This window comes from Anopheles bellator, chromosome 1 (genome assembly GCF_943735745.2).
Source record: "Anopheles bellator chromosome 1, idAnoBellAS_SP24_06.2, whole genome shotgun sequence".
Lineage (NCBI taxonomy): Eukaryota > Metazoa > Arthropoda > Insecta > Diptera > Culicidae > Anopheles > Anopheles bellator.
This window is the reverse complement of record NC_071285.1, coordinates 42,573,335-42,600,623: the sequence shown is the minus strand read 5'-3', so window position 1 is coordinate 42,600,623 and position 27,289 is coordinate 42,573,335. Positions and strand designations below refer to the sequence as shown.

The 27,289-nt window shown below is 52.6% G+C and overlaps 7 protein-coding genes across 7 annotated transcripts; all 7 read left to right on the top strand.

The window, feature by feature from the left end:
- The first annotated feature begins 1,143 nt into the window (after nucleotides 1-1,143).
- On the top strand, nucleotides 1,144-1,794 carry LOC131216696 (flexible cuticle protein 12-like). Its single transcript, XM_058211254.1, has 3 exons — nucleotides 1,144-1,224; nucleotides 1,295-1,419; nucleotides 1,488-1,794. Exons 1-3 carry the CDS (start codon nucleotides 1,216-1,218, stop codon nucleotides 1,672-1,674), a joined length of 321 nt encoding a protein of 106 aa, XP_058067237.1. The 5' UTR covers nucleotides 1,144-1,215; the 3' UTR covers nucleotides 1,675-1,794.
- Nucleotides 1,795-2,386: 592 nt separating this feature from the next.
- LOC131207721 (larval cuticle protein 65Ag1-like) lies at nucleotides 2,387-2,774 on the top strand. Its single transcript, XM_058200350.1, has one exon. It carries the CDS (start codon nucleotides 2,444-2,446, stop codon nucleotides 2,756-2,758), a length of 315 nt encoding a protein of 104 aa, XP_058056333.1. The 5' UTR covers nucleotides 2,387-2,443; the 3' UTR covers nucleotides 2,759-2,774.
- Nucleotides 2,775-3,417: 643 nt separating this feature from the next.
- Nucleotides 3,418-3,744, top strand: LOC131213189 (endocuticle structural glycoprotein ABD-5-like). The gene has a single exon (XM_058207185.1). It carries the CDS (start codon nucleotides 3,418-3,420, stop codon nucleotides 3,742-3,744), a length of 327 nt encoding a protein of 108 aa, XP_058063168.1.
- A 2,798-nt stretch (nucleotides 3,745-6,542) lies between these two features.
- On the top strand, nucleotides 6,543-7,066 carry LOC131212059 (flexible cuticle protein 12-like). Its single transcript, XM_058205787.1, has 2 exons — nucleotides 6,543-6,699; nucleotides 6,804-7,066. Exons 1-2 carry the CDS (start codon nucleotides 6,575-6,577, stop codon nucleotides 6,991-6,993), a joined length of 315 nt encoding a protein of 104 aa, XP_058061770.1. The 5' UTR covers nucleotides 6,543-6,574; the 3' UTR covers nucleotides 6,994-7,066.
- A 3,689-nt stretch (nucleotides 7,067-10,755) lies between these two features.
- LOC131205222 (larval cuticle protein 65Ag1-like) lies at nucleotides 10,756-11,141 on the top strand. Its single transcript, XM_058197236.1, has 2 exons — nucleotides 10,756-10,877; nucleotides 10,937-11,141. The coding sequence occupies exons 1-2, from the start codon at nucleotides 10,759-10,761 to the stop codon at nucleotides 11,139-11,141; spliced, it is 324 nt and encodes a 107-aa protein (XP_058053219.1). The 5' UTR covers nucleotides 10,756-10,758.
- A 2,839-nt stretch (nucleotides 11,142-13,980) lies between these two features.
- Nucleotides 13,981-14,746, top strand: LOC131205963 (flexible cuticle protein 12-like). Its single transcript, XM_058198297.1, has 2 exons — nucleotides 13,981-14,108; nucleotides 14,557-14,746. The coding sequence occupies exons 1-2, from the start codon at nucleotides 13,981-13,983 to the stop codon at nucleotides 14,744-14,746; spliced, it is 318 nt and encodes a 105-aa protein (XP_058054280.1).
- A 5,035-nt stretch (nucleotides 14,747-19,781) lies between these two features.
- On the top strand, nucleotides 19,782-23,077 carry LOC131215641 (protein lethal(3)malignant blood neoplasm 1). Its single transcript, XM_058210031.1, has 4 exons — nucleotides 19,782-19,826; nucleotides 21,792-21,909; nucleotides 22,008-22,556; nucleotides 22,593-23,077. The coding sequence occupies exons 1-4, from the start codon at nucleotides 19,782-19,784 to the stop codon at nucleotides 23,075-23,077; spliced, it is 1,197 nt and encodes a 398-aa protein (XP_058066014.1).
- The last annotated feature ends 4,212 nt before the right edge of the window (nucleotides 23,078-27,289 follow it).

Here is a 27,289-nt window from a genome sequence, read left to right as displayed (position 1 = left end):
ACCGGTGGTTAGCTCGATCACTTTTCAAAGCCATACTTCTACTCGAGCTCCTCGCGATCCTGGCCCCGGGTTGGCACTGTTCTCGAGCCTCACTGTTCTACCCTTGCCCAACAAGCAACAACGCCACAGATCCCCATTAGACGGCATGGGACCGGGGTTTTTGTTTTGTAGCGTAAATGTCGCCAAAAAGGAACTTAGTCCATATCTTCCACCACATCGGATCGCCATTTGGGCCCTGAATGTCAAGAAAAATCCAATTCGGTGCACGTTCATCAATCTTTCGCACTGGACGAAAACTGGGCACCCAAAACGAAATGGGGCTGCCATAATTTAGTCTCGTTATCCGTACATCATTATTGGCCATAAATCGCTTTGTTTGTTCAGGGGTCCGATCGGTCCAACGGTGACTTTTAGCACGCGACATTTCCACGTGCACGTGCTTGTTAAACGCTGGCCGCGAACGCTGGCGGAACAGCGAAACAAATAAACAACAAGAAAAACATTCGCCGAAAAGGAGACGGATCGCCAACGGGGCTCACGCACGCTCTCATCACTTAACGGAACATCAAAGCAAGCCATAAATCATGAAGTGGATGGCGGCTGCTTTTCGCTACCGCGTTGGGATCACGATCATGTGCCAGGAGTCTTTTATGGCCACAATTGAAGTGCTCCTAAAATAGACCCAAACCACGTCAGAGATGTGTCACCGGTTGGGGCGAAAGCGAAAGTGTGCCTCCTTCCTGGGCGACCGTGGGCGAGTCCCATTCTGCGGTTCTAACGGAACTAACTCCATTGCTTGCGAACGATTTTGTGAGGAAGGCCCCCGGACCGTGGCTCAAATTTCAGCACCCGTCCCCGACATTCTGTCGCGGCGTGGATCAGCAACGTCCTCGGCCCCACAGCGAACTTGAAGTCGATAGACAGGTCGCGAAACAGGTTAGCCCTATCAGACGTGTGGAGTGATCGATGCCCCCAGCGTGCTTCCTTGGGCGTATCCAAACCACAGAACCGCTCTACCGGGAACGCCACCGAGAAAGGGGTTCAAGTTATCGATACGGTTGGCCCATAAAGTACCGATCGCTAAGTACCCGCCAGGGGTACGTATAAAAGAGCCTGCCGCTGGCATTGTCCCGTGTTAGTTGGGTTACTTCATCGCTCGAGGAGGCTTTTTGTTCGATCCGTTCCGAAACCACGACGTTCCCGTTCGCTTCCAGGATGAAGATGGTACGTCATCCGCGTGGCCCTGGTGCGTTTGTTTGTTAACTCTCGTTTGTTATTTTTCGTGAACCTACAGTTTCTGGCACTAGTGGCGCTGAGTATCCTGTCCGCCGTGCTGGCCGCTCCGTTGGATGACTCCCGAAATGCCGAGATCCTGCGGTACAGCAGCGAAAACATTGGCATCGATGGATATCGCTTCGAGTGAGGCAAAGCCGGGGTTGAGGGACCGGACTCGGACCACTAATTGGACCACTTCTTGCTACCGACAGGTTCGAAACGAGCGATGGTACGAGCCGGAGAGAGGAGGCCGAACTGCGCAACGCCGGCACGGACAGTGAGGCGATAGTGGTCCGCGGTTCGTACTCGTACACCGGTCCCGATGGCACCGTGTACGTGATCAACTACGTGGCGGACGAGAACGGTTTCCAGCCGGAAGGAGCCCACATTCCGAAGTGAGTCCAGACGGGGTCCTGTCTAGCTACTCCAAAAACCCAACCGAAACCGGGATTCGGGATCACCTTTGTTATTTGCCCTGAGTTTGGAGCGACAAAATAAAAGAGTCCCCTGAAAAACCTGTGTTGATGCCACTCGCTTTCCGTTGGGGTTCATGTTCCGGTGCCGTCTGCTAAAGGTCAGCATCTTTGCCCGCTACGACCCTCACTACGAGTGAAGAAAGTTCAAAGGTTGCCTTCAAACATTCGGCCAAAATGGAGCACTCAACGCAGAATCCTAGTAGAAGCTTTTGTAGGTGATCACGGCACGCTTTCACTAGGCGATCCACTCTAGCGAAGATCAAGGAAGAGTGAAGCGACACGTCTTCCTTATCGCACGGGGTTGGCACAAAAAAAACCAGGGCCCTCTAGAACCTTGCACTCTCAATCTCGATGGACCGGTTTCTGTCGGCTCGGTGTGTGTGGTTTGTGATTAAAAAAAACCCGAACGGATGTCAAACGATACGGCACGCAGCTGATCAGCACCGAAAGGAAAGGTGAAACGGACCCCGACAGAACGTAGAACGCGGACGCTCGGGCAGCAGGTGCTGGGCGAACGAGTTATCAAAGCTCTGACCCCATTCGGATGGAGTTCCGCATCGATCGAAGGTGCCCCATCCGATCGAGGTATAAAAGCGCTCATCGCCAATCCAGCGGCCACCAGTTGCGATCGCAAATTTCGTCCACACGGATTCAGGAAAGCCTTCTCGAGGAAACTCCCCAACCTAAGGAAGATGAAGCTCACGTTGGCCCTTGTCGTCCTGGTAGCTGCCGTCGCCGTGGCCGTCCCGGTGCCGGACAAGAACGCCCAGACGCTCAAGTTTGACAGCGCCGTGAACGTGGACAGCTACAACTACCAGTACGAGACGAGCAACGGCATCTCGGCCCAGGAGACCGGCGAGCTGAAGAACTTCGGAAGCGAAGCGTCTGCGCTGGCGGTACGCGGCAGCTTCAGCTTCACGGCCGACGATGGCCAGGTGTACACCGTGAACTACATCGCCGACGAGAATGGGTTCCAGCCGGAAGGGGAGCACCTCCCGAAGAAGTAGATATCGGCCGCCGGGGACTGCTGGAATAAACACAAAATAAAAGCTTAACCCTCTAACCTTATTTCGGGCACTGAGTCCTGAGCCCACTTACCGATGACAGATGACCTCCATTCACGTCAAGACCTTCGCACTCGGAGCCTTGTCAACTGCAGCGCTTCAATCAAATCATTGTCAAACGCTGACCATTTGTCAGCGCGGGAGCCGCGCGATCCATAAACACCGGCGGCGGCAGTGGCGGCGACAAATTTGGCGACACTAATTTATTGCCAAAATTTACAACCAATCGGCGTTGACCCTCTCGGCGAGCCGCCGGTCGAAAGTCTTTTCATTCCCAGCCAAAAACCGTTGGATATCGGATGTGCCGAATGGGTTTAAACTTGACATTCACTTTACGCACAGCTCTTTCCTTCTTAGTACCGCTTTGTGGTGCGCACGCGAATCGCGTTTATGGTCCACGGTCGGGTGCGCCTGAAAGGTGCGAATCCGTCTGGGAGGGATTCCCTTCCAAGAGAAGGTTCTCCTGTCGGCGCTCTGCTGCTGGTCGGTATAAAAAGCAGACCCCACTGTGAGCTGCACCATCAGTTGCCAATTTCGGCACCGTGATACTACGACTGAGCTTCCGATCGATAGAGCAAAGTCCTCCTATCCTACCGCAGACCATGCAGACTCCAGCGATGCTCGCCGTTCTGGTGCTCGCCGCCGTCGTAGCCAGCGGACTGGCGGCGCCCGCCGAGGAGAAGGATGCGCAGGTGCTGAAGTACGACAACGACCACAACGGCATCGATGGTTACAACTTCCAGTTTGACACCAGCAACGGCATCCAGCGGCAGGAGCAGGCTGAGCTGAAGCAGTTCGACGCCGAGAACTCGGCCCTCGTCGTGCGGGGCTCGTACTCGTTCACGGCCGACGACGGCCAGGTCTACACCGTGAACTACGTAGCGGACGAGACGGGATACCACCCGGAAGCTCCGCATCTTCCGAAGTGACCAGTGACCGTTGCACGTTGAATAAAAGTTATTGTTTTTCCGTTTAATCATTGAGCTGGAATTTGTTGATTTGAAATTGGACAGTAAATGAATGTAAATGGAGGAGTCAACATAGAAAAGGAGGGACATCCGATTGTGAGCGATGATAATGCAGAACTTTCGTCCGACCATAATCATCTGACGATCCGGTTTTGGTCAGAACATGTCAATCAGCGATGAGCAGGCAGGCAAGGACACGATTTTAAGTGTACTGTTTGACGCACTTAAATCATTAGCCGGATCCATCTTGGAAGCCAACCTTCAACCCGTGTTTGATGGAATTTCAATACTCTAACACATCGTTCAAAAAGTCCCGGGACTAACATAGAGATGGCGCTAATAATGCCATTTATATACCAAGGTTCAGAAGTACCAACCTTCAGAAGAGGTGTGTCAAAATTGAACGTAATTCGAAACATAACCAAGAAAGCTAGAGTGGTTAAAGTGATGCTACTTTTGCAATCGTGGAAAAAATGGGCCAAAACGAGTTTCGTGTGTTGATAAAACATTGTTTTCCAATGGGAAAAAGCACTGTTCAAGCTCAGTAATGGCCTGAAAAACGTTATCCGGACTCTATTCCGTCGAAAACAACCATTTGTCGGAGGTATGCTGACTTGAAAAAAGTTCGTGCTGATACAATTGTTGCAGAACGTTCGGGTCGGCCAAATGAGACGGTAACTCCCGAAAACACCAAGAAAGTATTGAAAATCGTGATGGGTGACCGCAAAATGAAAGTGCGCGAGATAGCTAAGATGTTGAACATTTCAACTGGTAGTGTATTTACTATTTTGCACCAAAAATTGGCTATGAAAAAGAACTTCTCCAAATGGCTGCCACGTTTGCTCACAATGGAACAAACGATCACAAATCAAAACGATGACCAAATTCAACGAATTAGGCTTCCAACTGCCTTCTCATACTCCGTACTCGCCGAATCTTGCCCCCAGCGACTACTGACTCTTTACAGATCTCAAAAAGATGCTCCTGGGAGAAAGATATGGCTCGAATGAGGTGGTTATGGCTGCTACTGAGACTCATTTTGAGTCAAAAAATAAATCGTTCTACAAACATGCCATTGAAAAGTTAGAGAATACTGGAATGACTGTATTACATTTGAAGAGGATTATCTTGATGAATAATAAAGAATTTTGCCGATAAAATGATGTTTTCATAATTAGTCCCGGGACTTTTTGAACGATGACCTCTTGACCTCTCAAACAATTCGAATTTAATGGGTAACCGCGTGGACTGAGACTGCAATGAACTTAAAAATTATCCTTATAAACAATCCGTAGCCTGAATTAAAAATAATGGAGAGAAAGCACAATTAAAGTCCAGTAATCTACGATGTTAAAACATACACAAGCTCGTTGTTGAGAGTTGAATGAACTGTAGCACGAATGACCGGTACGCGTCCTGGGTGCGAAATTTGGATGCCAACATAGAATGTCCATGACTATGATCGCCAATCTGTCGCCTGAGAGCCTCTAGCACCTAGCGATCGTAGCGGACATCACCAACCGAATAAAATCTTCCCAACGTGACTTTTCCATCGTTCACCGTCTGACGCAATGACGCGTGAGAGAATCTAAAACGGAACAATCAGCCCCCAGAATCATAACGACGCGGGTCACAATATTGGTACCGTACTCCCAAAACAGAGGGCCCCCCCGAATCGGATCCTTATCGCCGATAAATGATCGCCGGCGGCCGTAGGGACCTCGACATTTTGGCACACCACCCAAGTGCAGTCCGGTGCGATTCGGAGCTAACATATGTCTTCCTGCGGACCGGTTCCTAACGGAAGCATCCGAAGCGATTGACATTTGCTGGCCCAAACCCGAACATCCGACCCCGTTTCCATCCGGTCCGGCGGTGGCATTGAAAGTGTTCGCACAATTTGTTTTGGCATCGCAGGAACCGTTGCTCCCGTTTAGATCGGCTCCGCTGGCGCTCACTAGAGCTAATCTCGATCCGATCCGGCGCGGAACATGCGCGCGGCTCACGCGACCAACCGTTGGGCAAACCGTGGCCCATCATATTCGAAGATAACGCGACGGTGACGCCGGACCAGACCGATAGAGAGAGAGAGAGAGAGGCCGCTGGTTGCGTACAGATCTGCCAGCGGCCAGCCAGGGGATGTCGGTTCGGAAACCGGTTCAAAATTGTAATTTCGGGTGTGGGTCAGATGGAGAAAAATTTGAATTCGCTAAGGGGCGCTAGTCCGTGACGGGTTGCACCGTTAGAGGAGGGCGACCCGAGTGGGTTCCCCCTCTCCCTTGCATTGCTCGGCGGTGGCCCCGTCGCCGGCCACACGGGCCGATCCCACGCGGCTCCGACGCAGCGAATCGGAAGAAGAAAGATGCCCGCTCCTTCAAGATGAACCGGTGGCGCATGCGGTTCGGTTACCTGGCAGGACCGGCCGACGCCGAAGGTGAGTTCCCGCGCCTGCGCATCGACGCACCCCACCACCACCCGTTCCGTCGGGGGGTTGCAAAACCCCCCGGCTTAGCCGATGGCACCTCTTCTCCGGCTCCGGGTGAGATGAGAGTCGCCTGCGGTTACCGGGTTGCAGGTTGGCGCCACGTGTGCTGTGCTCCCCCCGGGGGCAAGGGGAGTCCACTGGCCTCCAGCCTCCAGCCAGAGACCCGAGGACTGGGAGTGCTCACGTATAAATAGCAATGCGGCCCGCCAAGGAGCCAGTCAGTTGTCTAACGAGTCTTCACCGTAGCGCACCAGTTAGTCACACTACGTCACTGTGCGGTCTTTTAAATCACACGCAAAAAAAAACATGAAGTTCGCCGTTGTGTTTGCCGCCGTCCTGGCCGTCGCCGTGGCCGCGCCCGCCGACGAGCGGGACGCGCAGGTGTTGAAGTACGAAAACGATAACCTCGGTCTCGATGGGTACAACTTCCAGTGAGTATTCCGCCCGCAGTGCAATCGAGTGGCGATCCGGTGCCTCTGAGTGGCTTCTAAACTGGTGTCCTTTTCGGTCCTGCGGTTCCGGTGTCCGGCGATAGGTACGAAACGAGCAACAACATCAACCGCGTCGAGTCGGCCCAACTGAAGCAGTTCGGCGAAGACACCCAGGCCCTCGTCGTGCGGGGCTCCTACTCGTACACCGCCCCCGATGGCCAGGTGTACACCGTGAACTACGTGGCGGACGAGAACGGATTCCAGCCGGAAGCCGCGCACTTACCGCATGCCTAAGACACGCGCCCCTACGCGACCAGGACACTCGTCGTCCCTATCTTCCTGCCTGTCCTGTCGTCTGTCTCCTGTTCTAAACCCCTCTATTAGCCCTTTTATCATTTCACCAACAATAAAAGCTGTGACCTGATTATTTTTTATCCCCCAAAACGCGTCGCTTCGTACCTCTGAGTCTCGTACGCCGCCGGGTCACAGTTCCTGAGAGTTCCAGAGTGTCCTTGGCTGTCCGCCCATTAGTTTGATCGATTAAGTGGGAACGCATCCTTAATGCTACCCCATTAAGGAGGCGCTGCGGTTATTCGATCCGTGCGCGTTCCGCAATTAAAAAGCATCCCGGAACATCGGCCAGAGTGCCCAGCTCGCGTGCCCAATAAAGATGTCCCAGCGTCCGGGAACGAAGAGGCCTCAGATTGTGGCCTACGAGCCACCAACACACCGACGGAGCTGTTAACAAACTGTAATTAGCGCGCAGTTGTTCACACGCAGCACACAGAGAAAGAGAGAGAGAGCGGTCTATGCGCAGGCTCCGACGTCAGCAAAACTGGATTGCCTTCGGAGTGAATCCCATGAAAAAGGGAACGGTTCACTCGCACGCAGCGCGGCAGATGACACCCGCTACGATCGTTACGACCACGCCGAATGGGGCCCCGTGGCTAAATTCGGCCCCAGGAGTCGTAAAGGTGGAGTGCCGTTCCATCCAGCGACGGTACCGCACGGTACCCACAGCCTTCGCCGTCGCAGACCAGCAAGGACGCCAAAGGTCGGCCACCAGCACCGTTTGGGTCACGCTCGGTGGAATATGTGGGCTATTTTTGAAAATGGGGACTCTCAACGGTCCCAGCAGAGGCGGCCATTGCAACACGAAGGACGCGTGCGTCTATCGAGCTTCGGCCGAAGGTTTACCCTGTCCCCGGGCCCCTGTCCATCAGGTGGTCCGACCTCCATTCTGCTGCTGCTGCTGGCTGCTCATCTGCGCGGCAGTTAAAATGTCCAAAACCGGGTGTGGGTCATTAAATCGTTATCGGTGGCGCCGCGGGCATTGAGTTACCCTCGGAGGTGGGACGATCACACGGGGGGTCCTTCGTGGCAGACGGGCGGCATGCAGCATGAATTATGCTCCGGCCCACCCATACGCGCCGTGCTGACCTGACCCGGGTCCACCGGGTTGGCTCATCCACTCATTAGGGGGCCGATTGTGCCATGATCGTTTAAAAGTTTTGTTTTTTTTCCTGTATCATCATTATCGTAAACGATCGTCGTAAGGCGCTCGGAAGACTATAAGGAAGGCAAGCAGACTGTGAGCTTTTTATGGGCCCAAACAATGGGGCTTGCTGATCTGCATTACTATGCGAAGGCTATGTGGGGTCTTTGTACCGCAAAAAGACGAAGATCTCTCGTTCGATGATCGCTGCTTCACTGCATTGGCGACAGACTGTCTAATGCTGTTTCTAATCGCCTAACAGTATGCAAGCTTCAAACACGCGATCCTCTCGGGGCACGATCAACTGGCCAACGGCTTGCGTTCAAGTTAGATGATCACGCGCACTGCAAATAGCAAGAAATCAGTAAGATCATCAATAACACCTCTTGTTGTGCTGGGGAAATACACTTCACGGACCAATTACCCAATCGTTTCAGCAGTACATGTCTGTGGCGATCACGTCTGATGGAGAAATTTCAATGACGAGCTCCTACACGACGAGCATTATTCTCGCAGCTCTTGATGTCACGGTCTTCCATTCCCCAGGCACCGGAAGCTGGCCACATGCCACGCGGCCTTCTTGGCGCATCTGCCAATCAGGGTGCGATCGGGGGCCATTTCACAACATTAGGCTAAAACAAAACAGCCGGCACATCGCCAATCTGGGTGACGTTTGCAGGGAAGGCAATTAGAATCGGTGTTTGGTTGCGATGGGATCTTGAACTTTCGCGCCTGCGAAGGTCACGCCGCCACCGGGCGCGATTGGGCGGGACCACCAGGACCGGCGTTCAAGTGTGTGTCCCCGTACATCGAAGGCGGCCCCAGATGCTCGTGCCGGTGTGACACACGCGTGACAGGTTGCTTCGCGAGTCTAATTTGAGCACACACGCTCCGGACCGGATAACCGGTTTCGGGTTCCGACCTCCGGTTTTTTTTGGCACCGTTCGATGAAAGTGAAGGTGAAGATGGGCGCACTTGATGCGCGGTGCATAGGCCTCGCTTACATCAGTGCGAGCCGAAGCCGGAGAGCATCGAAGCACGGGACACCTCTCAGGGATGCGATCGCACCGAAAGCGACGCGATTAGAACACGTTCCGCGTTCGACCGCCGTTCGACCGGTGCCCCGAACTGGTTTAGATCTATAATCGTAGTCGATATTTCTTCTTGCTGATTTTGCATAAACCGGCGTGCGGCTGCGGCGAGGAAAGCAGCAAGCATAATCAGCTTGGGAAGGCGACATCGTGGATCGTCGTTTTGGACAATGTGCCAACGGCATTGCATCACTGCCAAAGAACCGGCGGAACGATCACCATTTTGGGAGCGGGATTCGTTTTCATCGGTTCTAAAAAAAAAAAAGAACATAAATTATTCGTGAAAATCATTCGATATCTGCACGCTTCCGGCATGGCTTGACGGGCGGGCGCTCAGCATCATCTCAGAACTAGTTTTACCGATTAGCTGATGGTCGCCATGCTCGCTTCAAGGCTCGCCTCAAGCCGAACAGCATCACTTAGAAACAGGGGACCGGTTTCGAGTGAAAAGTTTATCACGACGAGAAGCTCTACGATCACTCACCACCGTGATATGTCGATCCGTAGCGTATGGTGATGATAAGATTAAGACGGGGATCATCGGGGATTAGCAGATGTAAGTACCAATAAAAGAGTCGGCGATAAAGCGAATCGTCAGTACGCATCGTACGAAGCATAATGATTGTCTCATTTGTGCGCAATCCTCTGCCTTAATGCTGTCTTTAAATGATCGGCGAATTACCGGTGAGCCGGTGTCCACTATCGTGTCCATTGAACGCTCCATTCCACGCCAACCATTAAAACGGTGACCTTTTCCTGCGGTGTGATGTATTAATGAAACGGTGCGGAAACTCCCCACGGATCCCCCACGGCCTGAAGTGTCCTGAACGGGCCCGAAGAAGACCTGTGTCTGTCCACCTGTGGCGAGCCCGGCACGCCGCTTATAACTGTAACTTGCCGGCTAATGCTTATGCTAATGAGTGGCGATTTTATCAATGAAAGCCAACGCAGCGGGCACCGCCGGAAAGGGAACGAAACGGACCACACGATGGCGCTCGGACAGGGACTCGCACCGTGTAGACATTGTGGCCCCACCGGGACAGCTTGCTGCAGTTGCGTGCTCCGATTTTTTTTTTCCCCCCGATCCAGATTTCGCCCAAGTCCTGTCCCATAAAACACGCTCCAGTCGCTGCAGGAGGAGTCGCTAAAAACGCCGTGAAATTCGATTCGAGTTTTGCCAAATCGAAAGTCATCGTCGCGCAGGCTTGACAGGGGGACCCCACCCAGATCGATCGGCACTTCCACTATCCCGGGGTGCCGAAGTCGAAGTGGACGCCGACACCGTTCTAACCGGAAATTTGCATAAGATATTAGGGTGGCCGCGGCCAACCGGAGCGTATATAAAAGAAAAGCATGGGCCGGGTGTGCTAACGAATTGTGCTTCGCCAGCCTTCGACGGATTCACACGTCCGCGTCACCGTCCGCAGCAGTAGCATTCCCAGCCCAGCAGCCAACCGACCAACAGTCTGAGCCATGAAGACCCTGATCGCATTCACCCTGCTCGCCCTGGTTGCCGTGGCCGTTGCCAACCAGAACGCCAAGACACTGCGGTACGAGAACGTGCAGGAAGGCGACGGAAGCTACAAGTTTGCGTAAGTTCCCCGAGGGGTGTCCGATTCTACCAGCTTCCTCTCACGTATCGATCGTTTAGGTTCGAGTCCGATGATGGTATCGCGCGCCAGGAACAGGGCGAATCGGTCGGCGAGGAGGCCGGCATCAACGTGCAGGGTAACTTCAAGTTCGTGGCCGACGATGGCCAGGAGTACGAGGTGCAGTACGTGGCCGACAAGGATGGTTTCCACCCGGAGGGCGCTCACATCCCGAAGGAGTACGTCCAGACCCTGTCCCGGCTGTAGGAGTTCACAGCATCACAATTCCACCAACACAAACCCCACACTAGTGATAGCCCGGGCTTCCGGATCCGATTAGGTACTGTTCGAAGGAGAGCGAGAAAAATACATTTCTTTAACATCAACACAAGTCATGTTTTCATGTACAAAGCCCACGAGTCGTACGGTTCGGCGAAGCATCTCCTCTGCAGCCGAATAACCGGTTCCGGTTTGCTTCTCCGAACTCCCGCCCTGGAGTTCTGTCTTTTGGCGAACGTCACTCGGCAAACTCCTAACTTGCAGCGGTCTGACGGAATTACGTCGAACGATTGGCGTTCGATCTAAAATTGTTTACTCAACAAACCGCAAGCCGGAACCGAATGTACACATTGAACAGGAATGACATCCTGGAGATGGATGTTGACTGCGAACCTGCCGGTGGTTGACAAATTCCCAAGATCCCAAGAGGCATCCTTTTAAAACTGAGCCCGACTACTCTAAGTGCTTAATGTATAAATATAGTAATTTGAAGCGCACAGTTTCAACAGCTTCAACACCAGAAAAGGATGTATCCGGCCGTGCGCGCCACCGCTGGAAGATTTATGCTCACAAAACGCCCATACCCCATTTTGCTGAAGACATTAGTTAATCGTCGTCCGAGATTACCATCACCGACGCTTCACAGCTAAAGGTCACATATTGTGTGAATACCAATTTCCCCAAAAGGCCCTTCAACGTCCAGAACACCCCGTCCGTTCTGCGGAGTCTCAGATTTCTCCATCACCCGCTGGTCTTATTCTTCCGTATCGGCGTCCGTAAAATGCAAAATGCCTCAACATACGGGGACACACGGGTAAGGGAAATTGGCGTCCCAATCCGCAGCATGAAAAGCACCGGCCGCTGGAGGATCAAGCTGATCAATCCAACCGGGCAATTTGCATACCAAATTAAGCGGACCTTGAACGCGGTCTAGGTTTCGCTGGGAAGCAAACGATGCGCTCGGGCTGGTGTTGTGGGTTCTTTCCAACCGCAGCACCCCAAGCCCAAGAGTTTCGTTTGATTGTCCACCGGCCGCGGTTTCTTCGTTTCGATCGCGGAAAAACAGGTTATTACCAAATAGAAGCCGGTGCTGCTCATCTGCTCGACCCGGAGCTCCCCCGCGGGGAGCTGGGGTGACCGAAACGAGCCAAAGTTAGACGCGATGTTAATTTTAACATTTGAATGTGAGCCAAAATTAACCACACGGAGACGATCTCGTGCGGCGACCCACGGAGGAAATGCCGGCTGCGGCTACGATCGGGCACGCCTTGACCGGTTGGAGGCCCAGTTTTCCCTTTCGTTCGCGTCCTGCTTCCGACGGGATGCCCTTGACTTCGGAGTCAACGAAGGGCAAGCGATCGATCTAAAACGGCTCATCCGGGGGCGGCTACTGAATCGATCATGTGGCGATAGCGTGCAGCATACTCATCAAGCTGCTATGTTGGGCTGCAGTTTTGAGGGACACCTGATGACGGATTCGGTGGCTAGGCGTCAAGGTTTCAAGGTGACTGCCTATGATAAGCGCGACCAGGCGTTGATGGCGGCAGGCATACATTTATGTATGCTAATCGGATTAAGCGACGGTCACACGGTGCCGTCGGCCATGGCTTCACCGATCAAGTTCAGCTGATGAACCCGACGACTGCAGCTGGCCCATTCTGGAGAACCGATCCGACACAACTATCGCCGAAAGCCGCTTACGTATGTCAGCTTAGCACGCTTCAGGATCAGCGGTCCGCCGAGGTGCGATATGCGTACTATCGGAAGAGTTATGGCACGTTTGCGGTCGGTACTTTGAGTTGCCGAACCAAGTGATCGTCAGCATCCGGATGCGGGATCTTGAAAGTGACTATCTTAATGCTGGAGCTTTATCCTGTCCTGTTTTTTAGAGCTCCTTTTAAGTCAATTTCTAAGCACACTAAAGACGGGATTTTTTCAAATAATCGGTTTGAAGAGCAGTCTCTTAAATTTATCAGTTACTCATCGGGACTCCACGAGCCGTTGACGTTTCCGCATCGAACCAATTGCTCGGCGGCGGCGGCGGCACAATAATGATCACCATTGTTTGGTTAGGCCGCCGTTTCGGCGGCTCGCTTCAAGCATTCGATAGCGACATTCCACTGGCCGAGCCGAGCTAACCTTGCCGAAGGTAACCGCTTTATAGACTTTCCTCCAGCGAGCGTTTGTTTGCCCACCAAATAGTGTCGCAACGCAGCGCCGGGTGACATTTTGGGCAACGGGTTGCTCCTTCGAATGCAATAAAAATCGCGCTCCGCACAGCAGCACCAGTCCGGTGGCGGCTTGCGACAATCGATCGGTCTAGGGCACCCTCTGGATCTCATTGACACCTTGCACGGCACGATAATCTGCCGCCCATCTTCGCCAGCGTCCTCGCACGGGTCCACCTTTCTTGGCCGCTGACGCATGCCCGATCGTACGAACGCACCGGAGCAGGACACAAAACACCGCGCGAATTCGGGGGCCCGTGCGTGCAAAAGAAGCAAGATGAAAGAACAGCAACGCACGACGAAGATCGGATGATTGTATTTAAATTTCCCGCTCATCTCATCTGCCCGCCCAAAACGGCACACACGGGCGTACCGTGACTTCATTGCGATGTGAAGCCACGCACACACACACTGGTGGTCATCCCTCCCCAAGGCGCTGGCTCGCGTATCCTGCTTGGTTCAGCTTGGCGAACATGTATAAAAGAGCTACTCGGGCCCGCTATCGGCATCAGTCGCTTCTGCTCGTTGGCCCCTCTAATCAGCTTATCAGCCTTACTGCCGTGTGTCGTGTACAGCCACCCAACCAACAACCGCCCAACATGAAAACCATCTTCGCTTTCGCTTTCGTGCTCGCCCTGGCCCTGGCCGCGCCGCTCGATGACGCCAAGAGCGCGCAGATCCTGAAGTACGAGAACGACAACATTGGCGTCGATGGCTACAAGTTCGCGTAAGTGTCGCAGTGCCTGTGGTGATCGCCGGTCGTTCAGTGCCCAAACGAAAGACTTGCGGCGGGTGGTGACTTTTAAGCGACGAACCCGACCCGACGAGTAGTGATAACAGTGCATTTGGGCTCTTGGTCAATGTGTGAACGCGCTAATTGCGCCGTTGATGCCGGTAATCTCGTGGATTGAGCAACTGGCATGGCCAGTGCCGGCACACGACCATTGCTGAGGCGTTAAACGAGCGATGAGCGCTAACCAAATCATGTCGCCCTGTTTGTTTAGTCATTTTGGCGTCGTTCGGGCGTACAGCCTGGCCCGGCACGATCGTTGGGAAACACGCTCAAGGATACCGTGGTGGCCCTTCATCACTCCTGCGCAACTCCGGGGGGGGGGGAGGCGATCTTTCCTAATCACGATTGATCACGCGTGTGTATGTGTGTTTGTATTCCACAGTTTCGAAACCAGCGACGGTCAGCAGCGCGAGGAGCAGGCTGAGCTGAAGAAGCTGGGCGATGAAGTCGAGGCTCTGGTTGTCCGCGGCTCGTACTCGTTCACCGCTGACGACGGTCAGGTCTACACCGTGAACTACGTCGCCGACGAGAATGGGTTCCGTCCGGAAGGTGCCCATCTGCCGGTGGCTTAAGATGGATCAGTACGAACGAGCACCACCACTGCCCCGTGCGGGTGAACCGTCGGGAAACGGAACCACCCGCGTTGTAGAATACGGTTCATCCTGGCACCAGCCCACCAGCCACGGCACGGCAACCGAACGCACGTATGTGCGCGTCCACAAGCACACAGCACCTTTAACGACCGTAATGTGTACAGTTTTTATTCATACTTTCCTATTTTTACTTCACTATCGCTAAGTCTCTGGCGCACGGCACCATGCGCCAAAAGAAACCGGATGCCGTGAGGACCCTGTGTCCCCGGCGTTCTGTTGACCTAAAGTTACCTGCACTTGCCGGAAGAGGATGCAGTGTTCTGATCCTCTTCCTGTGGCCTTAGAAGAGATTATGTTTTTCCTTTGCCCTTTCCTATGGTGACACCAACTGCCATTAAATGTAACATCAACCACACCGGAATAAACTCATTGGGGAGAAACGAAACCCTGGACCTTGTTGCTTGCCATCAACGGTGACACAGTATCCGAACAGTATCTTCTGCATGCATAAATAAAATGCGTCCGCAACTTGAATCGTTAAGGCGCTCAACTTACTTTCCTCGTTCACCTTGCATCGATCATCCGAAAAGATTTAAGGTGTCATAAAAACGCAATCAATAGAGGGCGCCACGAAGGACTGACCTTGCGATGCACACTCGGCGAGCCAAATGGTTGGGGCATAAATACGCTAGAATTTTATTATCACAACCCGAATCGAGTGTCGAATCTGTTGCGAAACCCGGTGCGCTCCGTTGACTGTCCTCTGTCCGGTATTGTTATTGATCAAATTTGAGCACTACGAAAAATGAAGATGCCCTCGGCGAACGGAACAAAAACCGAAGCTAATGCTCTCGGATTTCCATAATCCATTTGCATAACTGCTTCATAAAGCAGGTGGCCGCCGCTGACACGAATGCAGTCCCCGAAAGATAGACCTGCAATGAAATGGCGGCCAGTTTTCTACATTTTAAATGTTATCAAAGCTATTGAGCCCGAGTTCGATTTTAAATTTAAAAATAATTTTGACTACCGAGAGAACCATTCCAGAGGCTGGCGGGCAACCGCCAACGGCCGCTGAAAAAGTTCAAACCAAAAGAAACGATTTCCGGCCCCATTTTCGGAACACGATCGTGTCGAGCTTTGTGTGCAGCTTTTTGTGCAAGCTCCCGCGAAAGCTCAGCGAGGATCGGGTAAACTTTTTCGAACACGTAACGGTGGGTCAGCGTTACGTGCCACTAGAAAAAAAAATCAAATTTAGGTTACAGTATGTGACAAAAGTTTGTATGACTTTAAATAATTAAATGATGATTTTTAACAACGAAATATCAGACGATAGATGATAACGAGAGGATGGAAAATTACTTTACTCAATCAAAAATCAATCAAAAACTCGTGTAAGTGATAATATGAGTTGCGAATTGCGTTACGATCATTCATCTGCCAACAGTTCATGGGGCGGCATCGCAACGTTCATTTATCGATACTCCGTTTTGCTGCTCCTTGGCCATCGGACGTCAGACATTTAAATTAATGAACACGATTATAGGCGATTTTTCATGTTGCTTTCGCCGTTCTACGCACATGATTGATCGTTCGCGTGAGCTTTTACCGCCAATAGCCATAACATTGATTGAGCTGAGCAAAACGATGGCTCTTCATTAGTCCTGGACATGGCACCTACTGGGACTACATTGTATGGAAACTGTGATTCTAACGATCGCGGAATTTATTGCATCAAACCGCAACAAAGGTCATCGAAAGTTAGAGAGCAAACACACAAAAAACACACGGAATTATGTTCCACGAAAGGAGTGTAAGTGCCCACGACGGGGCTATAAAACTGCACGAACTACCCAAACTTGTTCTCCAAGTTGGGCCCCGGGCCCCGTACCGTTTTATTGTGTGGTTGACGTGGGTCACACATCAATGCCGTCCAACGGCTGAAGGCCATCCGGGCTGCCAATATCATTTTTCCCGCCGAACGCATCTTCACGCTGCATTATAACGAGCTTCCTTATGGGCTGACGACATTCGAAAACATCGCACAAACGAACTGGCCTAACATCCTTAGATTCGGGGCCCGGAACACGATCTTTCACCTTTCTGGCACCTTGCGCGCAGTGCGAAGTTCAACATGCGCCAAGCTCCCTTCGCCACCGCCACACGTTGGTCGTCTCCGCTCCGGCGGCTCCACCAAAGCTACGCAACGCACGACGCGCCAGGTTTGGCAATGTTTGGGGCCACCCCTTCTGCGCTGCACAGGGTATCGATCGATCGGCCACCACAACCATGTTGGCCGATCGGCCCGGGTACAGGGGTGCGAAAAGTGCGAAAAGAATGCGCAGTGACGAAAGCGCAGGGCCACAGGCTGGGACCTCCGGGTCGCGCGGAAGGCCAGCGTTGCCAACGGAACCCGGCCGCTGGAGCCGAACGGATTGCAACGGGCACCCGGACGGGCATGTTGCGGGTTGGGTGGCGTACAACAATCGAAGCATATCATCGCTAAGGATCGACCGCTACCGGCTCTTCCTACGACAATTAATCAAGAGTCGCTGCGAAACGCTTCTCTTCCGAAAGCACAAGTGACCGGCCGCCCCGGGGCCGGGCCATTTTACGATCGGGCAGGAACCATTCGTCACGATTGCACCTCGGAACAATCGGTGTAAAAGGGGCATTTTAACACCTCCCGGTGGTCGGTGCCCAGCGCTCGGTAACACGATCCCGGCAGCTTCGGCGCAAACTTATTGCTGTGAAAATCTTAATCAGTGTCATCATCATCATTCTGGCCACGCTGCTGCCTCTACCACGGGCATCGTTTGTTTATCCGATAAAATATGGCATTTGTTGGAGCATTTCTTTTGCAGCCGTTTCTATCACACAATTTACCAATTTGATTAATCTTTGAAAAGCGAGCCTCATATCAAATTTGGCATTTCTAAGTGAAAGATCACCCGCGAAGATTCCCACCACACGCGGTTTGAAGCCGCGATCGTAGCACGACGACATGGCGACGTCACCAGCGCAGCCCGGGGCTAGTCAGCCGGTTTCGATCTCGGGTCTGCGGGATCTGCGGTGGAGCTGAGCCCACCACAAGCCCGGTCCACCCGTTCTCGGCGAGCGATATCAGCCCTGCTAGCGACCGATGGGGTCGTCGTAGTGGCTTTTCCGCCGGTCGCTCGATGCTGCAGCCGACGACAGAATGCCCAATACGTTCTGTACCGTCGCGCGGGTAGCATCAGCTTTTGGCTCGCGGGACCGTCCGATCGATCGTCGATCTTCAACCCAAACATCGGCCATCAGATTATGATGAGTGTCAAGTGGCCCGGCCCTAGTTTCTAGTTGCGCAAATCCGGCTCGTGAGTTTCCGGGAAGAAATCAGGGTGTGCAAGGAAGGCAAATTGAAACCATCGAGGAAAGCCAATCTCCGACTAGTGCTGTGATAAAACCATGATCAAACGAACGGCTTTGAGAAAATAGTCAAAGCTAATAATTACATAACCGCAAAAAAGAATACAGGCTTCGCAAAAGTTTCTCGAGTAAAGAACGCAACCGAACAGTGGGAAATGAAATCGAAAGTACTGGTAAGTGAAGAGTAGAAAAAAGGATCTATCAAAAGGTGGAATCGGAACTGCCAGTGTCATTGTTGGGAAAATAAATGACGGAGGGTTAATTATCTACCTATTAACGGCCTTCTTTTCTCATTGGCATTCATAAGCGATCGGGGTGCGAAGGACACTTTCAAGCACCTGAGAACATGATGATGACTGTCAAGACGTGTTATAAAATTCATACCTTCATCCCAATAGTGCGCGTCACGCATTTACGGTGTCCCAACCGTTGGGTTTGTTTTGAAACTACTTCAACGGCACTCGTTGATCGGGTCGCGCCTTGCGTGGCCACCGATTTTCGGCCATAAAACGCGCCCACACCGGCGAGGATTTTTCGTCGAATGCATGCAGCAAACACAGACCAATGATCGTACTCTTTTTGGCACTCCGGGTGGCGGTTATAAATAAATTTACATAAACTACAATTGGCACCTGCCGTTGTGATTTTTTTTATCATTCTGGTTCAGACAACTCCGTCGGCTGATCCGAGCGGACGTTACTATTACTGCGAGCCTGACCGGGTCGGAATGTCATAGCAATGAAACGGGTCTTGGAGTGGCTGTGAAATCCGGGTTCCAAATTTCCATAATAGAATCGATGGAGAAGCCACCGATCGATCAGCAAACATCGCAAAATACAGTCCAACGTGTGTGTTTTTAATTGCCTGGGAAATTAAAGGCCCCTCAATCGTGCGGCGTTCTGAGCGTAATTTGTCGGTAGCTCCACGCGGCGTGTCTAAGACGCCAGCCACCGCCACAGCAGAGAAGCAGGAAGTTCGCGCCTCGTGGTTTCTACAAATATTTACCAAAGCACCGTCTCCAAAGCCGCTCCTGGTCGGGTCGGGCAGACGATGATGGCATCGGTTCGGTACTATTCGGTACCAATTTTGCATTTCAATTAAAGTTTTTGGCGATGATCACCGATTTGCGTGGGGAGAGACAACTAACACGTCGATCACTAACTGTACATCTTCATGGCTGTCGCTCCGAGACAGCTGTTCACGGTTTGTAAAATATTTCTAAATCAGCAACATCGCAGTATGGGGCAATATTTGCCGCCCACTCAGAGATGACTCCAATCTGATGCGCTCCGGTGTCAGGTCTTGGCTGTTTGAGTTGCCAGTTATCGTAGCATCTCTATCCTTCGTGCCATGCTCGGTACCCGATATATCGACTGTCGCGTGCTAAAACCACCCCAGTCGGTTAACACCCCGGCCGGCACAATGCAGTTCGCAGTTCGTAGATTCAGCACTCGCCAAATGCTGCCTGGCCTTACCCGACTTTTATCGACGATCGACCGATTATGACAATGTTGCAACACAAATCCTCCCCTCCTCGTATTGTGTCGCCGGCCGGACCAGTATCGGGCCCCGCGAACCTTTCGGAGGCCCACCCCGTCAATGCGAAATGTCATCTCCGACCTCCTCGCCCGAGAGTGACATCGAGCCCTTGGTGCGGCCCTCGCGTAACCCCACCGTGGCATGCATTCATCAATCGATCGCGACGATTTTCCCTGGCCCAAGATCGTGTTTAGCATATGCACATAAATATCGCCACGAACACCTTTTTCCTTCGACGTTCGATGTTTGGCCCGGCACAGGCAGATCGCAATCACGCCGATCGCCGATCGCGTGATAGAAGCATAGAGGAGCGCTGATAAGCTGCGGAGCGTTCGGATGAATGCTGGCGATATGCGACGAAAAAGGTTTTTCGTTTTCGTTGTCCCTCAATTGTGGTGATCGAATGAGACGATCGCGTCCATCACGTCAGGGTCCGGGTTTCAGCGCGAATGCAGCTAATTATTCAAACATTGCCGATGTTCCGTTCAAGGGTGAGGTTGTAGCATCTTCGTGGCGATGGGGCGCAGCATAGGGCTGCAGGACTCACAGATCCGGCCCGTACGAAGTGCTGATTGAAGTCGTGATTCACTGCGCACGGTTTGCGACCATAAATTCCTAAGGACTCCGAGCAGCATCCGTGTTGAGGCCGGTGAATCGCGTGGTGCAATAGACCAATATGGACACAGAATGCATAGTCCGGTGCTACCGAACGGGGCATTCAATTAAAGATTATTTTAATCAACACCATAAATCAACAACCAATTAGACAGACACCGACAGAGTTAGGGTAAAGTAGCTTCGTTAAAAAAAACCTGCCACGGTGTGCATACTTCTGAGCGGCCCATCCTAGATTGAGTTGTAAACTGGCCATCGTAAACTATTCCGAGCGTCAAAATATTATGACGCTCTCCAAGTAGGTCGCACCGGGTGAGTGATGAAGATCGGACAGCCATAATGAGCTTATAAAAATCAAATGAACCTACTCAGTAACGGTAGCACTGACTAGGAAACGCACATCAAACCGATCGCTGGCCCCATAATCCTTAGTTAATCGATCGTGCCCATCTCGGTGAAGAGCACAAATCTGTGGCATTAAGCTGCCCCTAAGCCAGATTCAGCTGGTCAGAATTCAGCTAGAAAAAAAAAACAGCAAAAGGCCGCAATGTGCTCAACATTTTATGCTTAATCAATATTCAACAAAACACGGCCGGCCACGCTTTGCACCTCGTTCGCATCGCCGTGACTCACACCACGGTCACCATGGGACGCAGCAGGCAGTTCTACAACCACCTGGCTTCAAGGGGGAGGTTGACGGAGGAAGACCAGCGCGGCTTATGTCACCGAGCGGTCCGAGCTTATCGTTCGAATCGTTCGCTGCTCGTGCGGTTCGTGGGGTTCACGGTGAGAAACGCTTTTTATGAACTTTGCGGCCCACGTCCACGGCAGACGGCCAGTCGGAAGTGTCGGATTCTTGAGAACCTAATGCCCCGCGGGTTAGGACGCGAGATGGACTTTTAACCGGCGAGATCCTTGCGGCCGTCGCCACCGGCACTGGCACCTCTGACATCAGCGCACCATCGCCGTTGACGATGTTGATTTTAAAAGCGTATTAAGGAAACAAAATCCAAAAAACAACAATACATCTTCCGATATGGCTCCGAAGGAATGAAGATGCCTGCCAGAAAGGTGCGCGTTGGGGAGCCATTGGTTCGAAACTGATTTGATATCTTTTTTCCGCTCCAAACTCAGCAACGGCCAGGTTCCCATTTGCTGATCAAATTAACATTTGTGCATTTTTTGAGAATAGGATTCGCTATCGGGCCGACCCACCGACGCGACCTTGCACGCCCGCCTGCCCGCTCGACCCACCGCCGCCACGTGGGTCAGTCGACTGAGTCGAATGACGCACTTTTGGGTTGTTTTGCCGAAACGAAACCCAAAAAAAAAACTACTTAAAATTTGCCAACAAATCATCGCACCCGGGCGCTGAGAGGCGTTTCGAGTTTAACGTTACGGGGAATCGTTCAGGACAAAACGATTGTCACAAATCAACCATTATCTCCATTCCTTTCTCTAGATAATCCTCCTGCTGCTCACGATGGTTCGGGCCGCCTCGAAGTACTACGACGGCCCTATCCGGCCGTACGAGTTCGGGTTCAACATCGAGGGCCACCAGCATCGGAAAGAATCGAAAGGTTTGTATGGGGCGCCGCCCACAAAACTGCCGCTGCCGCCGCCGCCACCGCCGGTTACTAAACCTCTTCCAAACTTCCCCGGGGTTCGCGGCCAACAGATAAAAACGGAATCATTATGGGCGAGTTTGGGTTCATCACCGCCGACAACGTTTACCACGTGACGGTGTATGCCACCGACGAGGACGGTAACTTTAAGATTGTCAGCATGAAAAACTACAAGCTCGGTCCAACGGCGCCTCCACCCTCATCAGCCCCCCCGGTGACTCGACGGGTGACGACCCCCACCCAGACGGCCACCACGTCGACCACTCCGCAACCATTCCGTATCATAACCACCGCCAAGACGATCGTTCCGCTTACCACGCCCAAACCGTCGAATGTTGCGGCCTGCTCGGGATGCAAAATACCAGAGCCACCTAGCAGCACTACGATTACCACCACCACGCCGCCCGAAACGAGCACCCAGTACGTGCCACCATTCAAGATCGTGAACAAAAACGACCTCGAGTCTTCCTCGGGGATGACCACGACCACGACTACGGTAGCGCCCACCGTCGCCGGAGCGCAAGACACTCCTCAAAAGCTGATCGACAAAGTAGCATCCAAACCCACCCCGACCGGCCAACGTGCTGCTTCCGGTTCCGGTGGTGCGATCGAACGATCCGATGACCGAGCGTCGAAAGAGCGACCGCCGAGCGATAGAACGAGTTCGGAACGTCAATCGCCTAAAGGTATGCAACCGAGTAGCAAATCGGGCACCGAATTTAGCCGAGACACACCGAGCAGCTCGATCGAGCGATCGAACGCGGGAACCGGTTCGGTTACCGGTAGTTCGACACGCGAGTCCGAGGATCCGATGAAATTAGTCGAAATACACACTGCCAACATGATCCAGCACATCCTGAACGGGTTGCTGTATCGGTTCAACTACACCGCCGGTTACCATGGCCACCACGAGGAGGGCGACCGGCAGGGCAACAAGGAGGGAGGCTACTACGCGATCGGCCGGGACGGGATCCGGCGGGGCGTGAGCTATAAAGCGAACGAGTTTGGGTTCCAGCCCCACATCAAGTTCGAAAAGGTGTCCCCCGAAGAAACGCCCCGGGAAGAGACGGAAAAGCAGGCCGGGCTGAAGGGATTCGACTTCAAATGGTTCTACGGGTCCTAACGGCCCCCCCCCCCCCATCCGAGAGTATTCCAGCATGTCCTGCAGGCGCAACACCGATAGCTTACGACAAAATACTCATGAAGCATGTGAATACTTGAGAACGTGCGAGAACGTTCTACGATCGACCGTCGACTGCCTACAATAGTGACTCCTTCGTATGCGCTTCCCGGCGAGAGGAGTCAAAAAGCTTATTTGAATAACATAAAGCAAGTCCTAGTGCAGAACGTAACGAAATACTTAATTTTTAAAAGTGGAATAAAAGAGATAGAAACACAACACAAGAGTAGTGTGCATTCAATTGACCAACAGGAACCTTCCCTTATGCAGCATTTCAATTAACGAAGTCTGGCATCTTAAACTCGATAATTGAACGCTCGCTAAAAATGCAGTTGAAACGATTCAGTGACCTTACCACAACGACCTCTTGCCAGAAGCTATGGCGTTGCAATCTCCATCTCACGTCCAATGCCCACCTCATTTCAACGATCACGTTTCCGAGGGATAGAGAAAGACAAACGAGTGTTCTTAGTCATCACCTCCATCTGGCAAAGAATCATAACCATTCCCGAAAGCCGAAAGCTCCCAAAGTGGAACACAATCACCCTTCCCGGGCGATGGCGATCAGATAATTAGCAACATTGATGTCCACAGATGAAAAAGTCGAATGCCCGAACAGGACGCTGCGTTCATCGACCGTGGCAGTGAAACTACCCGCGGCGAGGTTCCCTAAATGGAGTCCACCAATCCCACGCCACATTGATCGGGGACTAAAACAAACTGTCGGTTCGGGCCACCAACCAGGGTCTTACTCCGATTCTCCGAGACTTCCCGGGGAACTTAAAAACAGGAACACCCAAATCGGTCCCCATGGGGTGAATGTGCTGAACGGTTGACAGTGGCGGCTCCGATGTCAATCGCGCTGGAAATGGGTCTGGCACTCGCTGGCGTCACTCGCTTGAGCCGTGTCGCCTAGCGTCCGTTCGTAGCAGAGGGACATCGAAGTGCAGAAACTCAAATCTCGGTTCCGCGTGGTTGTACCGGTGATCTCAGCGAGGAGTGTTTTGGGCTTCGTTGGACCGACCCGTCCAATGTGCTTACTACCGATACTTATGGTGTGCAGCGCCACTGGCACCAGGTGGTGGGCTGAGAGTGAGTACGCGTAGGAGCTGATGGCAAATCAATTTATACTCCCAGCACAAACGGCGCAGAAAACGACTTACCGGACACACTCCATCTCAATGGTTGGTCGGGCCGGTCGGCGCTAGAATCCACGCGCCAGGCCAGGCGACGTCTGGTGCCAGAATGAATTCATTCTCGATTGGCGCATGACTTGGGCCGCAAGATATCACTTCACCGTCGGTCTAGCGGGCCGCTGAAGGGCGATCCGGAATCGGTCGAATGGCCCACGCTGAAGGGCGTTGCTTGGCATTCATTACCAGCACTCGGTCTGTGAGGATTGTTAATGCGTGAAGAGATATGAGCCATACTTTGTGTAGCTGATAGTGTTTGCACAGTAAATTTACGAACGCAAGTGGCCAGACGCCGAAGAATATGAAATTAAATACGAAAAATTGAAAGAAATTTACTGAAAAATGGCAACACTTTGAAGGCAAATCCGGAAAACCATTCACACATGGGCATCCTTCAAGATAACAAACGTGACTATAATGACAAAACGGGTCGACTGTAGTTGAGTCATTTTCCTATGGAATAGGTAGCGGGCAAATTACTTTAAATAGTCACACCACCAAGGCTGACGCATCTAACGCACGGTGGGCCCTCTGTTTACTTACACTCACCTCCTGGCCAGTCACCGCGGCGTGCACCTCATTCACCTACTAAACGCATTCTGGAGGAGCACTTAGAAACGGTAAAGCCCATCCATCAGCGGGCTGTCAGGCCGTTCGAGGTCCGCTGCGAACTCCCTATGTTGGTTTTGCTTTCTGACGCTTCTGGCCGTCGCGATGTGTGGCGATCTACATATTTTAACATGCGCGACATGAATTCAGAGCAACTTCCGTTTTCTGCGCTCCTGGGCACCGCGAGAAGGTTAAGCGAGCGTGAGAGGATCATGGGAACAAGCAACTTCTGACATGATTGGGCAAAACAGATTAAAATATTAAACTTAACACCGGTCACTAAGCGTTCAGTGAGGTCACGCTCCAAGTTGACGATCACCGCCACCGATTACTCATAAGATCGCTGCCGCCCTGCTGATAATCGATACAACAAACTATCGATCCGTCACTAATTGATCGGTAGCCAGGCAGTCGGAGGGTTAACACGCTGCGCCTGGCTAGGCGTTGGGTTGTTGCACCGTTGCATGCAATATGCATCAGCCGTTTAATATCATGGCCAAGGCTACGCGCCGACTGGGACGACCTCCGGTGACCGGTCGACGACGGCGGAGAGAATGGGCTTCCGGTTATGTAACTCACCGCGCACCACTCGCCAGCGCACATCGCATAACACCCTCACACGTGCGGACGGGTCAATTAAAGGGTTGATGATTACCGAAAAATTGGCCCAACGTAAGCAAGATTGGCGCATCAACGTGAGAGTGGTCGATGGATGAACTTCCCGCCAAAAGCGCATTTCGCTGTTCCGGGTGTTGTTCCGAAACGCCGCCTTTCGATTGATTCACTAAATCTGACTACTAATTCAACCGGAACGGAACGGGTCACACTCGGTATGATTCGAATGTCTTGTCATCTCGAAATTTGCCATTCTGGCAGCCGGCGTCGTTTATCGATGGAACGTGTTTTGCTGCCGACGGAACCTCCTCCCGATCGGGGCGTTGCGCGAAAAGTAGCGAAAGTTGCCCACTCACACCCCTGAACCTGATCGGACTATCAATGAGGTAACGGCGAAGACAGCAGCAGGAAAGTAGCGACAGAGCGACCGAAACCCGAATGAATTGATCGTTCGGAAAATGAAATACGATCATCGGGACACTTTCGAATGCTACAACCTGTACCGTTACAGGAAAATCCGATCCGAAAGCGGTGCCGTTCGAACGAGGTTAAGATTGGGGTTTTGACATTGTGTTAAGTGCAACATTGATCCATCAAGGATAGAGAAGCTTCCTAGAAGGTGCGCCACAAAGACTGCCCCCTAACCACACGCTTTGACCCGTGCGCGTCGGGCGTCCAAACCCTTATAAGGCTACTGACGTGCAGAGGATGCAAAATTAGATTGCCTCATCGCTTAGAAGTGCTCTGGAGCCGGTCGCAGAACCATTTGGAACAAGGTATGTAAATTGGAATAATTCATCCGCCCTTCGGTTCTTGGTGGATAAGAGGGTCCCCCACACACCCCGGCAGCGTATGGAACGCCGAAGGTCATCCCCACGACGGTCCACCTACTGCTTCAGAAGGGTGGCTCGTCGGATAACTTACGACGCTCCCGGGATGGTGGTTGGTCGTTATAATTTATAATTGCGCCCGAGCGGTCCCAACGAGGAATGTTGCGGAAGACGACACGCAAAACCTTCGCGGCCATCGGCCAAATCGATCGCCAATCGGGTCACGTCCAGCGACGGGGTGCGTTTGTTTGGGACGCAACGCCGAAAGAACCACGCCACGTAAACAATGGCCACGGAATGCGAAAACAAATCGTGCTACTGATTTTGGCGGGCGCGAACGAGAATCATTAAATTTAGTACACACCAACCACGCACTCAGTGTGACTCATCATCGGCCGTTTTCTCGAAACCGAACGCAACGGAAACGTGTGTTGCCCAGCTGTACGCGTCCCGACACGATCGCGATAGCTCGCAGCCCGTTTGCGCGGTACCTCGCACTTAACAAATCACCCATTAGTGTTTACAATGGCAGAAACGGACGCGTTGTAGCACCTCTCGGGGGGCGTTGGATGAACATGTTTGGAAAAATTGCACTATTTGTAGCATCAACGCACCGTCGGCCAACCACGAAGAAGCCGCCGCTGCCGAGCGGGGTTCGTCGCTTATCGCCTAATGGAATCCTTCGGTCGCGAACGACCGCGGCACCTAGACACGCCGTGCTTTATCGGCCGGATGGCGGCAGGAATTCCTCTGAAAGTGTTCTTTTAATTGCACTGCACGTTCGAAGGAGCGAATGAAGTTATGCTGTGAGCAACATGGAGCGCGTCTGGGCTGTGTGTTTGTCACCATTTGCAATTCGTCGCAGAAGGAAGATCAAAGACTCCGATGGACGCATTCCGCGGCCACTG